Source organism: Microtus pennsylvanicus, chromosome 2 (assembly GCF_037038515.1).
Source record: "Microtus pennsylvanicus isolate mMicPen1 chromosome 2, mMicPen1.hap1, whole genome shotgun sequence".
Classification (NCBI taxonomy): domain Eukaryota; kingdom Metazoa; phylum Chordata; class Mammalia; order Rodentia; family Cricetidae; genus Microtus; species Microtus pennsylvanicus.
Genome location: NC_134580.1, coordinates 39652031 through 39665367, shown reverse-complemented (window position 1 = coordinate 39665367; position 13337 = coordinate 39652031). Strand labels below are relative to the sequence as shown.

The following is a 13337-nucleotide window of genomic DNA, read 5'->3' as shown; positions in this document are numbered from 1 at the left end:
TATTGTTTTAAAATAAATCAACAGACTCAACAGGGACCCTTGGGACAGCAGCCAGGGCAGAGTTACTTAGCTCATCTGAGCAGCAGCAAATGGTTGCTAGCCTAAACAGGGCCAGGGAAGGTTGCTCTCTTAGGCGGTGGGGAAAGGGACTAGTAGGGCCAAGAAGGCGCTCCCCTAAGGGGAGGTTGGGACCCCACCTGCCTGCCTTGCCCTGCCAAATCTCACCTTGGAAGCAGCCCAGTCCATCCAGCCTTCCGCACAGGGGTTCACATTCATGAGCACGAGGCCCTCCACCATCTCAGGGTTGTTGAGCTGCAATCAGAGACACAACGTGAGCTATAACACTCAAGAGAGAAAAACACTGAGGCTTTGAAGCCAACAACAGGGGAAACTTGGAGCAGGTGTGGATGGCTCCCTGGCCTTGTCAGTGCAGAACGGAGGGTCTAGCTCAGGCAAAAGTGGATCAGGTCCTCACGAGAGCAGAAGGAAGAAGCTGTAGAAGAAGAAAGAACGCACTCACACTTTGGGGACCTGTCAATCATGTCCCTTCACCTCACAGAGCCTCGGCTATCTCAGATGTCCAATGGTGCAACAGCCAAGCCACCCTAGAGTGAGAAGGGCCCAGTAATGCTCTCTGGCTCTGTCACCTGGAATGCATATGTATTTAGGACTCTAAGACCCATCCAGCATCTACTTGAAGCTGATGCCCAAACTCGTTTGCACTTTAACAGTATGCGTGAACACTATCGAGGCGCTGCACTTAGCAGGCATCAAAATACCTTGCATTGGATGACATGATCCACTTTAGGGAAAAGTCACAAAGGCTACCCATAGTGCCAGCAGTGGGTATGCCACATTTATGTGTCTGACTCTTACGTAGACTCCACCAGGATCCCAGAGGACCTAGGTCACAAAACCCTGAGCTAACACAATGCAGGATCAGAGGAAGCTATGAGAGGGAAACCATCCACATTTCCTACTCAGGAAGCAAGGCCAGTGACCCTGTCTACCAGTGGCATTTCAGCTGTTAGCATGAAAGGATGAGGCACAGGCCACAAGGGCCCCAGGGGTTCTCCCTTGGGAAATGGAAGCACGGCTCATTTCCTTTTCCTGTTTGTTTTTTTTAAACACTTTTCAAATTTTATTCATTATTTATTTGTGGGTCTGTGTGTGGGTTACATACACCAGCGTGCAGATAGATACACAGAGCATAACCATGAAGAAGCCAGGGCAAGGCACCGGAATCTATCTCTGTTTCTCTCCACTGTGTTCCCTTGAAACAGGGTCTCTCATCAAATAGGAAGCTCACCTTTTAGGCTAGGCTGGCCAGCCAGAGACCTATCTCCAATCCACTCCATACTGAGGTTGCAGGCACCTGCAGCCATGTCTGTCTTTACATGGGTTCTGGGGATTTGAACCCCAGGCCTCAAGTCTCTACACTTGCATGATAACACTCTTTCCTACTGAGCTAGCTCCCCAGCACCTAAATAATTTTTTTTAAATATAATTTTACAAACTGTAGAGAAACTTACTGCAAAGCGGGTCAGGATGTAGGCGCCAGCTCCTGTCCCCATGCCAATGACACTCTTGAGCCTGGAAACCAAACAGACATTCAGGTAGCTGAAGGGAGACATGATAGAGCCCCTGCTTACCCCTATCAACTTCCCTCACTTGCTCTGAAAAGCTCTGCCCCTTAGATATCTTTGCTGAGGATGCCAACAAGCTAGCTCATGCCATGAAAGGCAGGCAGCCCTGATGTGCCCTCCAAGTCCAGCTGTGACCTAGGGAGCCTCTTCCATCTTGCTCCTTTCCCCCTTGCTGCAGCCAGACTCTGAGATGTTGAGCATTTACAGGAAGCCCCATGAAGAATTTGCCTCACCCCACTTCCATGCTTTATTCTGGACTCTGAAACTTGGAGTGAGAACAAATTGGGGAGCCATAGGGTTTAACCCGAGGAGAGGCTCCGGTGAGAATGGAAAAGGAGTTTGCAGGGGCAGAATGAGAATCTGGAGACAGAAGCCAAGCTCTCAAGAACACTATTCCAGAAGGTTCTATGGGATAAGAAAGCAAGGACGAAGTGGGCATTGGGGCCACTAAAGAAGCAAAACCATAGGACAAAGAGTGGTGCTGAGCTGGGAGAAGCAGTGGGTACCAGCCGCAGCAAGCTCATTTTTGGACTCATCTGAGAATTCCAATCTGTATTTTAGTGGTCAGGCTAAGGAAGAGAAGGAGGCCGTACCTTTCCTTCTGACCAAGCTGACACGCTTAGAAGAAAGAGTCCCTGGCTCTTACCCAAACTGGTGAAGGACTCCAGGAAGCATTTCAGCCAGCTGATCCATTGAGGGGTACATGTACCTGGGAGAGACATGGAGAGGTAGAGCTTGAGAATCCAGACCCTTAAAGAAACAAGTTGTCCATATTGGGATATTCTAAAAGCCCAGACACCAGCTAACCCTTCCACGGAGCAATACAGGCATGATATTCCCACCCCTTGGCATCCACTGTGTGAAGACACTCCCAAGCAAGAAGTAGATTCCAAAAGGGAAGAGACAGCCACTTATCCCCAATCCTGCTTTGGTGACAACCAAGATAGGGAATGTCACCTAGTCTCAATTCCAGAGAGCAGGGAAAAGCCACATCCTGTTCCAACATGTTCTTTCTACCTTAGGCACACTGAAGTTGCCTGGTAAACTTGGGGACACACACCTTACATCTTAATCTGCAGATAAACTTCACATTTTTCTCTGAGAAAGGCAAGCCTAGGAGCATCATGAGGCTTCACTTGGGGAGTAAGAGCCTCCACATGACACCCCCCCCCCAATCTTGCAGACACTTGTCCAGGCTGACTTAGCAGAGAAAGCCCTGGTATTGTCAGCTGATTAAGAGTTCACTGTACCCCATTGTTGAACAAGTTCTTTATGTCTGGGCCTGACCCTGAGGGGCTAGGTGTTCCTTCCCTTCACTGATAAAAGTTGAAAGAACTGGAATCAGTGACAAAAAGATACCCTGGACAAGGAACCTTGATTGACCAGAGACAGAAGCCTCTAGTGTAGACCAGAAGTGAAGCCCAACTTTCTATCTCTACTGTGTGGCCTTTTGTAAGCTCTGAAGCCCTCTCCATGCCTTAGCATCTTCACCAAGAATAAGCTAATAACCTCAGCCACAGACTACTGGCTGATAAGGATTAAGTGGCATTTGTCATTGGGAAGCATGGCAGCGGTCATGTCCCTCCCTCCCCTTTTCCTTTTCCCTGTCAAGGGTTTCTCTACTGCCCCGTTGGGTCTGCACAGAGGAGACACAACTGTCTCAAGCCAGCCAAGCTGGCATGTGGAGTCAGAGTTTACTGGACACAGTATCTCCATCTTGACAGAGGAAGAATCTGGAGAATGACTGCCGCCACACCATGTTACAATGTATCCCATCAAATAGGGCTGGAGAGATTGCTCAACGGTTGTTACAATGTATCCCATCAAATAGGGCTGGAGAGATTGCTCAACGGTTGTTACAATGTATCCCATCAAATAGGGCTGGGATTGCTCAGCAGTTGTTACAATGTATCCCATCAAATAGGGCTGGGATTGCTCAGCAGTTGTTACAATGTATCCCATCAAATAGGGCTGGAGAGATTGCTCAGCAGTTGTTACAATATATCCCATCAAATAGGTCTGGAGAGATTGCTCAATGGTTAAAGCTCTTGCCGCACACCATGTTACAATATATCCCATCAAATAGGGCTAGAGAGATTGCTCAGTGGTTAGAGCTCTAGCCATACAAGCATAAGAACCAGGGTTTGGATCCTGAGAACCTTCTGCAAATCCTGGGCAAGCATGGTGGCCTGCCTGTAATTCCAGCCACAGAGGGTGGAGACAGGGCATCCGTAAAGCAAAGCAGCTAGGGAGATTAACCATTATTAGTGAACTCAGGTTTGATAGAGGGAGCCTGACTCAATGAATAAAGTAGCCTAGGGAGTGATTCCCAACATCAACTTTGGCTATCTACACATAAATGTACATAAATGCACATGCACTCCTACATATAAAAATGTATACACACATAAGTGCATAGCACACATACACAAATGGAAAAAGGAACAAGTTAAAGGGTAAATGCCATGTTAAACACACGGTAGCCATAAAAAGTTGTTGAAATAAGCTATATTGTTTTGGGTTTTCTTTCTTTTCTTCATAAAAAACTTTTTGGAGATGGTTTTATAATGAGTCCAAACTAACCTCAAACTAGTGAACCTCCTGCCTCAGCTTCTTAAGTGCTACGTACGATTCCATGTACACGTCACCATGCCCAGCTTAGAAATAATAAACCTAGTATTTTTACCATAGCTAACTTTTATTTTATGCTGATTGACATTTCCCACTCTACCTGCAGCCCCACCTGCTCCTGGGGTGAAGGTCTCTGCTCTTACCCCACTGGGAAGGAAGGGGCACCATCCTGTTGCCCAGGGGCATCCACATGGCAGACAGCAAAATGTTGTGTGATCTCCTGCATGTCCTCAGAGTTGAAGAGGGGGTTGTAGCAGGTCTTGTCTGCAGGACATGAGAAAGAAGTTAGGAGAGGGGGCTACAGCAAAGCACACTCAGTTACTCCTTCACTTAGCAGCAGCAGGGCAGAGCTCCCAAGAATTGTGTGCCTCTGTGAGTTCGAGGCTAACCTGATCTACACACAGAAAGTTCTAGACCACAGTTTCACGTACTGAATGAAACCCTATCTCAAACGAAAGATACAATTCTTCCCACCTCATCTCCAGGCCTCCCTCTGATGACAGAGGCAGGAAAAAGTCAGAGCTAAGATCTGGTATAGGGTAGAACTGGGTGGGCTTTAAGTTCCTTGCAAGATCGCCATGGGGCTAGTACAAGGCATAACCACTTCTCTGGGACTACCAGGCTGTAGGATCTGGGACATCTTGATTTTCAAACAAGAATTATCCACTTGGATCTCCTGGAATGACCCCTCCATACACACACTTGCTAGGGGGCGGACGCAAAAACAGCCAGCTGTGTAACTGAGACTGCCCTTGAATTCCTGATCTTCCTGCCTCTACCCATAGGATTAGGACTACAGAGAGGTGCACCACCACCACACACCTGGCTTTTTGTTGTTTTCTGTAGCTCAGGTGGACCCGTAACTTACTATGTAGTCTAGGTTAGTCTCCAACTCGCAATGATCCCCTGGCTTCAGCTTCCCAAATGCTGGGATGACAAGCATAGGCCATCAAGTCTGTTACTTCCTGTCATCTTAAAAGTCAATGAGCCAACACTTACTACAACACTGTGTATAACACAGTTAAGTTCAAAGAGCCCAAGTACCCACCATCCAGTGTGGTGATTTGAATAAAAACGGCCCCCACAGGCTCATGTATTTAAATACCTAGTCATCATCAGGAAGTGGTATTATTTTTAAAAGATGAGAAGGATTTAGGAGTGGTCTTGTTGGAGTAGGTGTGGCCTTAGGGGAAGGAATGTATCACTGGGAGTGGGCTTTGAGGTGTCAAAAGTGCATGCCAGGCCAAGTCTCTCTCTCTCTCTCTCTCTCTCTCTCTCTCTCTCTCTCTCTCTCTCTGTCTCCCTGCAGATCAGGATGTAGCACTCAGCTAACTGTCCAACACCATTCCTGCCTGCCTCCATGCTCCCTGCCATGACCATGGACCAAGTCTCTAAAACTGTAGGCAAGCTCTCAATTAAATGCTTTCTTTTCCAAGAGTTGCCTTGGTCATGGCATCGCTTCACAACAATGGAACAATGACTCAGACATAAGCTGGTGCTGGGAGTGGGGTATTACTATACAGGCCTGACCATGATATTTGTTGAAGAAATACAGACTAACAAGTGTTGTCTCTATTCAGTAGGATTCAGAAGTGAAGTACTGCCAAAGTCCACAGCACATAAAAATCTTGAAAACATGGACAAGGCCAGTCATGAGCCAATCGTGAAAGACCACACACTGGAGGGGTGTGCTTATGTGAGAGTCTAGAGACATACAGAAGGAGACAGAGTGTCCTCAGCAGCACTGGAGAGTGTGGGAGATCTGGGCAGAGGAGAAAGGGTTCAAGGCTTCTTTTCAGAGTCACTATAGTGTCCTAAAGATGTTTATGCTGATGGCTGCACAGCTCTGTGGTGATATCGAAGTCTGATGCACGCATTTTTTAAGTCACTATAACAGGTTGTTAGGTGGCAGAGTCACTTGCTTCCCGTCTCCAGAGCATCCTGTACTAATAGCTTTGGACCACACACAGTGTGACTCAGGATTTTCCAGGCTAAGGCAGGAGTTCCTTCTGGAATAGCTCCAAGAAATCCCCAAAGCCGAAAGAGAAGCTGACTACCACCAGCCCTCCCTCGCTGGCATTTCCCTCCCCAGGTGACTGGGCTCTCCAAACTCACGGTTCATGCCAATGTCGTGATATGTGAGAATGACTGGACGGTTGCCCTTGGGGGTCCCACACAGTGTGACGTGCAGGGAGCCATGAAGAGTCTCAATGTCCTGCTCCTGAGGAGAGATCACAGACAGAGGCTCGTCAGGTGAGATTCACAGCAACAGTGTGGCTGACTCATTGGCGGTGAGCACCTGCCATGCTCCCAGCTGTTCTGAGGATGACCCAAGTACACACTCCTTTGGTCACCCAGAGCTCTGCACTGGCAACAAGAGATGTCTGAGGCCAAAAGAGGTAGGGAAGGGAAGAGAAGGGGAGGGGAGGGGAAGGGAGAGGACAGGAGGGGAGGGGAGGAAAAGGGAAGGGAGGGGAGGAAAAGGGAAGGGAAGGGAGTGCAAAGCAAAGTTGTGTCAGGAAGCAGAAGACAGGGTCCTGGGAGGTTGTGCACCACTCTCCAGGGACAGGTGGCCCCAGCCACCCTCCCTGAAAAGGACTTTGTTTTCTGCATCTGGCATAAGCTTCCTTGATTTCCTGTTCCTGGGTCTCACCTATCCTACAGGCAACAAATACTTGTTTATTTGAGGTTTTCTAGAAGTCACTCCCATTTCAAAGGACAACCTCAGTTTCCTGTGGGAACACACGATGTGGTATTTTGAAGAATGGACTCCATAGGCTCAATATTTGAATGCTAAATCAGCAGGAAATGGAACTCATTAATAGGATTAGAATTAGGAAATTAGAAGGCAAGGCCTTGTTGGAAAACCACTGGGGGTGGGCTTTGGGGTTTTCAAAAGCTGGCAAATGGCCTCCTATTGGTCTTTCTCCTGCTCCTCGCCCCATCCCTTGGCCTGTGGATCAGGATATAGTTCTCAGCTACTGGTCCACCTCCATAGCACTGCTGTGTTCCTTGCCAGGAGGATAACGGACTAAGCCTCTGAAACTGTAAACTAGTCCCAATTAAGTGCTTGTGTATTGTTTTGTTTGTTTTGTTTTAATAGAAGTTGCCTTAGTCGTGGTGTCTCTTCACAGTGATAGAATAGTAACACACAGACACACACACAAATACACAAAGCAGTGGCTCCCTTGACTCTAGCATCTGTTGATGTTCGTCCTTCCTCTTTCACAGGCTGAGGTCAGTTCCCACCTTGCACCTCTCAAATGTCATGTAATATTAGATGATACCAACTAGAGCCAACCTCACTCACTGTGGAAGTGGACTGGACTTTGTCAAGTTGGGTAGCACTTGACCCAGCAAAGCTTACCTAGCAGTCATCCTATAACCACAAGGCAAAGGTTAAGCCATCATCCAAGGGATGATAAAGGCAGAAAGAAGCCTCAGCACAACAGCCACCTCCTGGGGCTGCCAGTGTGATGGGCTAACAACTTCCCATTCTGAATTGACCACAGAACCTGCAGTGATCCACCCAAATCCCTTCTCTTTCCTGCTCCACTCTGAGGCCAGTCCTCAGTAATCCATAGTCTTCCCCATGCATTCCCATGAAAGCAAAGAACACGTCTATCCTTCTTCTGCCCTCAAGAAGACAGGCTCTGTCTTGGTTCCAAGCCCCAGCTCCCTGTGAGCTGATTTTCCCTGCCATTGTCTTTTGAACCTCCCGTGTAGATGGTTGTGAGCCTCGATGACCTTCTGTGACCCTGCCTTTGTTCCGTGCTGTCTGTAGTCTTTGCTGTCAATCAAGGCTTCTGAGGACCCAAGACACAGGTCTCCCGGGAGCAACAACTTCTCCTTGGATGTGGTTAGCTCTTGGCTGCCCTCCCTAGGTCATCTGGGGACATTGAGGCCTTCCATGTAGCTGAAGCATTTCTCTCCAGGTCATCTCTTGCAAGAAACCTGTGGTGCTATGTGACAACATCCATTCACAACTGGTGATCAGAGACAGGCAGATGACACAGAGGCAGGTGCACCAGTCAATCAGCTGTGTTTCCCTGAATCTTTCACTCCCTACACTCACAGAGGTTGGAAATATCAGAGCCCTCTCACAACCTCCAGGCCACTATAGACCGACTTGCAAAAAATGTGAGACTAAAAGACACCAAAAATTCCAGGTGCCACCAATCTTCTCCCAGAATCTAGGACCCCCACAAGACCCTTGAGGCAGGAGACAAGAAACAAGATTGGCACTCATGGTCTAATGTGAGAGGAGAAAGGATTGGGGAGTCACTCAGGAACCATGGCCTGGGAAGTCACTCTAACTGTCTTGGGAGCAGCCTCCCTCCTTATTTGGGAGACCAGAATAAGACTGTGAAACCCAGGGGGATAGGGATTCCCTGACTGGGGCACTCTTGGTGCACAAACAGACATTCGTGCATATATAACAGAGTACAGGGGTGTGTACTTGTACCCCAGTGCTCATGCCTATACTAAAGTAGCAGCCCACGTGTGTGTGTGTAGGAGAACAATGCATCTGGGTGAACTAGTCCAACATGGCACATGGATGGACAAGCACAGCAGCAAGCATGAATGCATGACTAATGCGGTTTACATGAATGCACTGGAACTACAGTGCTCACAGATTTATTGGTAAAGCAGCACACATAACTATACGATCACAACACTGCACACGGACATGCATGGACTCGTTTTAAGTAGAGCAGGGAATGCTTGTGTCCTAGCATACAGTACACATGGATGTATTAGTACAGCAGCACACATGGGTGTACTAGTAAAGGAACATACATGAATTCACTAGTACAAAACAGAATGAGCCCTCATTCCAGGGTCCCACAGAGTAGGGTGTTTGAGTGCTATGTTTTCTTTTTTGCTGTTTGCACATACTGGAGATGGAACCCAGGGCCTCGCTTGCATCCACAAGCCAAGTACTTGACCACTGAGCTACACCCGAAGTCCCCAGTACGACATCTAGCCAAGGCTTCACCCGAGTTGATTGTGGTCATGCACATTGAAACCCCAGTGCTACAGAGGGTGATGCAGGAGGATGGAGAGTTTGAAGACCACATACTCTCAAACACACACGACCACACATACACTTTCAAGAGCTGGGCCTGTCCCCACCAAGGCAGAGAGATGCAGGGGGTCCTAACCCTGAAGATTTCTAAAGCGAGTAAGCCCAGAGCCCTCCCCTCCCAACTCTATGGAATACGAATTTGAACCTGTGGCAGTGTCTATGAGGGAGTGATGATACACCCAGCACAGGCAGGCCTTGGCCCAGGCACAGGCAGGCACTGATAGGCGCAGACAGACACAGCCAGGTACAGGCAGCCAGAGGCAGCCAGCAGACAACACAGACAGGGATAGGTAGGCACAGAAAAGTAGGGACATTTTGCTCCTTGTGTACCTAGCACAGGAGTCTCCTGATCCATATTGTCACCCCAAAATGAGTCCCCTCCCCCCAGGGAACACAAAGTCCAGTCCTGCCTCCCTCCCCCCTTTAACTTCAGGCTCAGCACTTCTTTCCTGCCTAGAGCATGCTCTGGAAAAATCCATAGTTCAGGAGCATCAGCCCAGCCCCATGGGACATGGGTCATCTGCCAGCCCTGAAGCCACCATGGTAACAATGGTCCATTGTGGGGCCACATTCTTTATTGTCTTCGGGGCTAACCCACATGGCTCATTCTAAAAATAGGCCAAGCCAGTCTCCCTGTGGCTACTACCCTTCAAGCCCTTGTCCCATTTGATAAGCCTTCAGGGCCTCAGCTCTTAAAAGGGAGAGCATGTCCCCAACACAGGAGCCTCAGCAGCAGCAATGGGGAGGAGAGTTGGAGCCCAGCCAGGCAGAGGGGACCTCAGCACCCACTAGCATGAAGACCAGCTTTAGGGGTGGAGATGCACATCTGACTTTGGTTAACCTCTTCAGAAGCCTTACAGATTATGATTTTAACTCGAAGGGGTCTCTCCTCCACCCAAGAACAAAATACTATCCTGGTGTGGCTTCCTGTTCTACAGAGGTGCTGCCTATACACAGCAGGGCTTGGGGCTGCAGGGACGTCAGAACTGTGTACTTTACCTGTCCTTGTCCCAGACAACAGGCAGTCCCCTGTGCTGGGAGTCATCAGGAGACACTTCTGGCTGGGATGCTGTGGGACAGGTCTCTTGTTCCTCCAATTCTAGAGTCTCACACTCAACACTACAGCAGGTCAGAGGCAGAGAGCATGTGACCCAGCTCAGAGGTCACACAACCAGGAAGACGTGAGACAAAGGCCACCTCTCACCTGCTCTGAAAAGTCTAGAAGCTCTTTTTCTACCTGGGTCAGCCTGACAGATCCTGACCTGGGGCAGACATGTTGGCACAGCCCTAAACCATGGCCTAGATAGCTTTCCTGTTCCAGGAGGATGTTGCTAGGAAATCCCAGAGCAAGCAACTGTCTTGTCTCACCCATCCAGATGTGCATCCTGCCATCTGCCAATAGGGTTTCTGAATCCCAGAAGCTTTGTTGGGAAGTGAGACCAGGAAAAGGAAAAGGACAGGAAATGGGGGATTAAGAACTCTCTGCCTTCTGTGGGAGTTCTGCTCCCCTCTACCCACAGGGAATGAAAACAAGAAACAAATGTGTAGAGAAAAAGAAACTAGTCCAAGATGGCTACTTGCCAGGCTTTCCCATGAGCTAATGGGCTTGCAACAGAAGGGGAAAGACACAGTCTCCCGTCTGGCTTGCTCCAGTGAGACAAGAAGCTGCAGAAAGTAGGAACTGAGCTCAGGCCTCCCCGAGGCCAGCCACCCTGTCTGGCCCTCTCCCCTCCAGGAGGCCCTGCAGGGAACAGCTGCTCATTTTCCATAGTGCTCCGTATGCTGTGTGTGCCAACATATTTCCATGGAAACCAAATCAGATGAAGCCATTTGAACAAGCACAAGGCCTAGGTAGAAGGCATTAGCCACTGCAGACCAAATAGCAAAAGTCAATCAGTATGGAACCAGAAGTGAGAGAATGGACCTGAGCTCCCAACCTTAGCCCCCAAAATACTTGCAGAGGAAACTCTGGCTCTGGATGTAGGCATTGAGTCAGCATCAACACCCATCTCATCACGATGTGGACTTCCCCAGGGTCGTATCTTAGACGTTCACACAAAAAGAGCGGGGGTATTTCCTTTATCAGTTGTCATGAGACTCACATATGACCATTTGTGGAGAGCACAGGGCAGTTTCCAGATGACATTTTGTGTTAAGAAGTCAGCTCTTTCAACTGCGCTACCTTCCTGGACTACTGTGTTTTCAGGAGTCAACCTGGACTTAAACTTAGGACTATCCCGATAGTACCCCTGGGCATCTTCACACAGATCTCTGTGTGATCAATGGAATAGTGCCAGCAATGTGGCTGGCCAGATAGACCAAAGAGGTATGGCAGGGGTGAGCCACAGTGCAGTCTTAAGGACAGGGGATCCCCAAGTCTAGAACTATAGGAAAGTTCTTCAGAAAAGAGTTCCAGCCAAGGTGGACTCATGGAACCACCTGACCGATGCTGGCATGGTCTCATCATCCACGATGATGATGATAACACAGGTCCCTGAGTTTTCATCAAGAGCACAGGACACCTGCCCTGCTTGTCTATGGACATCATGGCAGATAAGTGGCATCATTTTACTACAGTATGACAAGCTTCAGGGTTATGAAGCTATATAAAATTAGCTACAGCTGTTATGTGTCCCCTTTTACACAAGGAGATTGTAAATAACAAACTCAAGCAAAGAGAAATGGAGGTGGAATGGCGGGGAAGGGGGAACGTGGACTTTTAAATTTTATGCATATACTACCACCAGGCCTCACATTTAAAAGTGGTAAACATGTCACCTAGTCTGTGTATTTTACCACAATGAAAATCAGAGGAAACCTACAATATACGTTGGGGTGTGTTCTGCTTGAAATGGCACTGCCGTTATAGCCCCACTTTACCCTCTCTATAACACAAAGTCACTTTACAAAGGCTATCGACTTTCCTGTATCACAAATGAGGAAACTGAGGCTGGAGAAACTGAGTTGATAACCAGAAAAGGACAACTGGTCCTTGCATCCCACTCTCTGAGTCCATACACAGCCTTCACTCCGAGAACAGATAAACACTAGACCAATCACGCACTTAGCAGGAAGGCCCACAGAGCAAAGAAAGCAAGTCACCAGGCTCTTATCAGGGAGAGGCTTCTGTGGCTCAGCCCTGACGGCACAGGTGGGCCCCTGGGACTCTCACAGCTATGTTCAGCCCACACAGCCAATTAAATAGCCAAGGTCTCAGGGGACAGTTTCATGGCTCTTACTACCACGGGATAAGAGAACATAATGATTAGAAACAAAGTCACAATCTTAGCCACCACCAATATAGATCTTCCACTCTTACTCAGTCTCTCTATGTCTCTAGTAGGACAGAGCAGGGCTGAATAAGATAAGCCAAAGTCCTCAGGACATTCCATTTACCTCCGGCTCAACACAGTACCTGTCCATCCCTGAGTCCTAGAGAGTGAGATGGGAAGTGTGGAGTTCTGGACATTGCATACAAAGCAAGGAGAGCAAACATACAAGCTTAATACCTGGAAACAATGAGACAAAAAAAAGTGCGCTTCTGCCTGTGTAGCCAAACGTGGACCTGGTGAGACACCCAGTGCTACCACTTTGACCTCTGTCTGAGCTAGGTGGACACAATGCTTCTCTTGATTGTTGAGGAGTTAAATGAGGTACTGGCTGGGCAGCCTTTGGTATGGTGCCTCGCATATGAGAACAGGCAGTGGCTTTATCAATACCACCCAGACATCTGTGGGTCTGAGACAGGAAAGGACAGGCTGTGACACTGCCTCCTACAGCAACCACAGGGTGGCCTCTGGCAAGCCACTCTCCAGAACTGTCTCTCCCCTTCTTAACAAGAATGTGGGTGGAACTGGGGGCACCAGGAGCTCCGCTCTCCTTTGAGACCAAGATATGTGTTCGTGGTGCTGGGCACAGCCAATGAAATGATTCTCCCAAATCCTCAACTATCCGATGAGCAATGGACCAGA

General features: G+C 48.6%; 1 protein-coding gene across 1 annotated transcript in view; it reads right to left on the bottom strand.

Annotated features, from left to right (window-relative positions):
- The window catches only part of Ndrg1 (N-myc downstream regulated 1), a 40283-nt gene that overhangs the window by 12276 nt on the left and 14670 nt on the right, over positions 1-13337 (bottom strand). Inside the window, exons 4-8 of the mRNA XM_075960881.1 lie at positions 6393-6498; positions 4421-4541; positions 2293-2355; positions 1533-1593; positions 226-312 (exon numbers count right to left, since the gene is read on the bottom strand). Of these exons, the coding sequence (XP_075816996.1) occupies positions 226-312; positions 1533-1593; positions 2293-2355; positions 4421-4541; positions 6393-6498 (438 nt within the window). The remainder of the gene's footprint in view (positions 1-225; positions 313-1532; positions 1594-2292; positions 2356-4420; positions 4542-6392; positions 6499-13337) is intronic.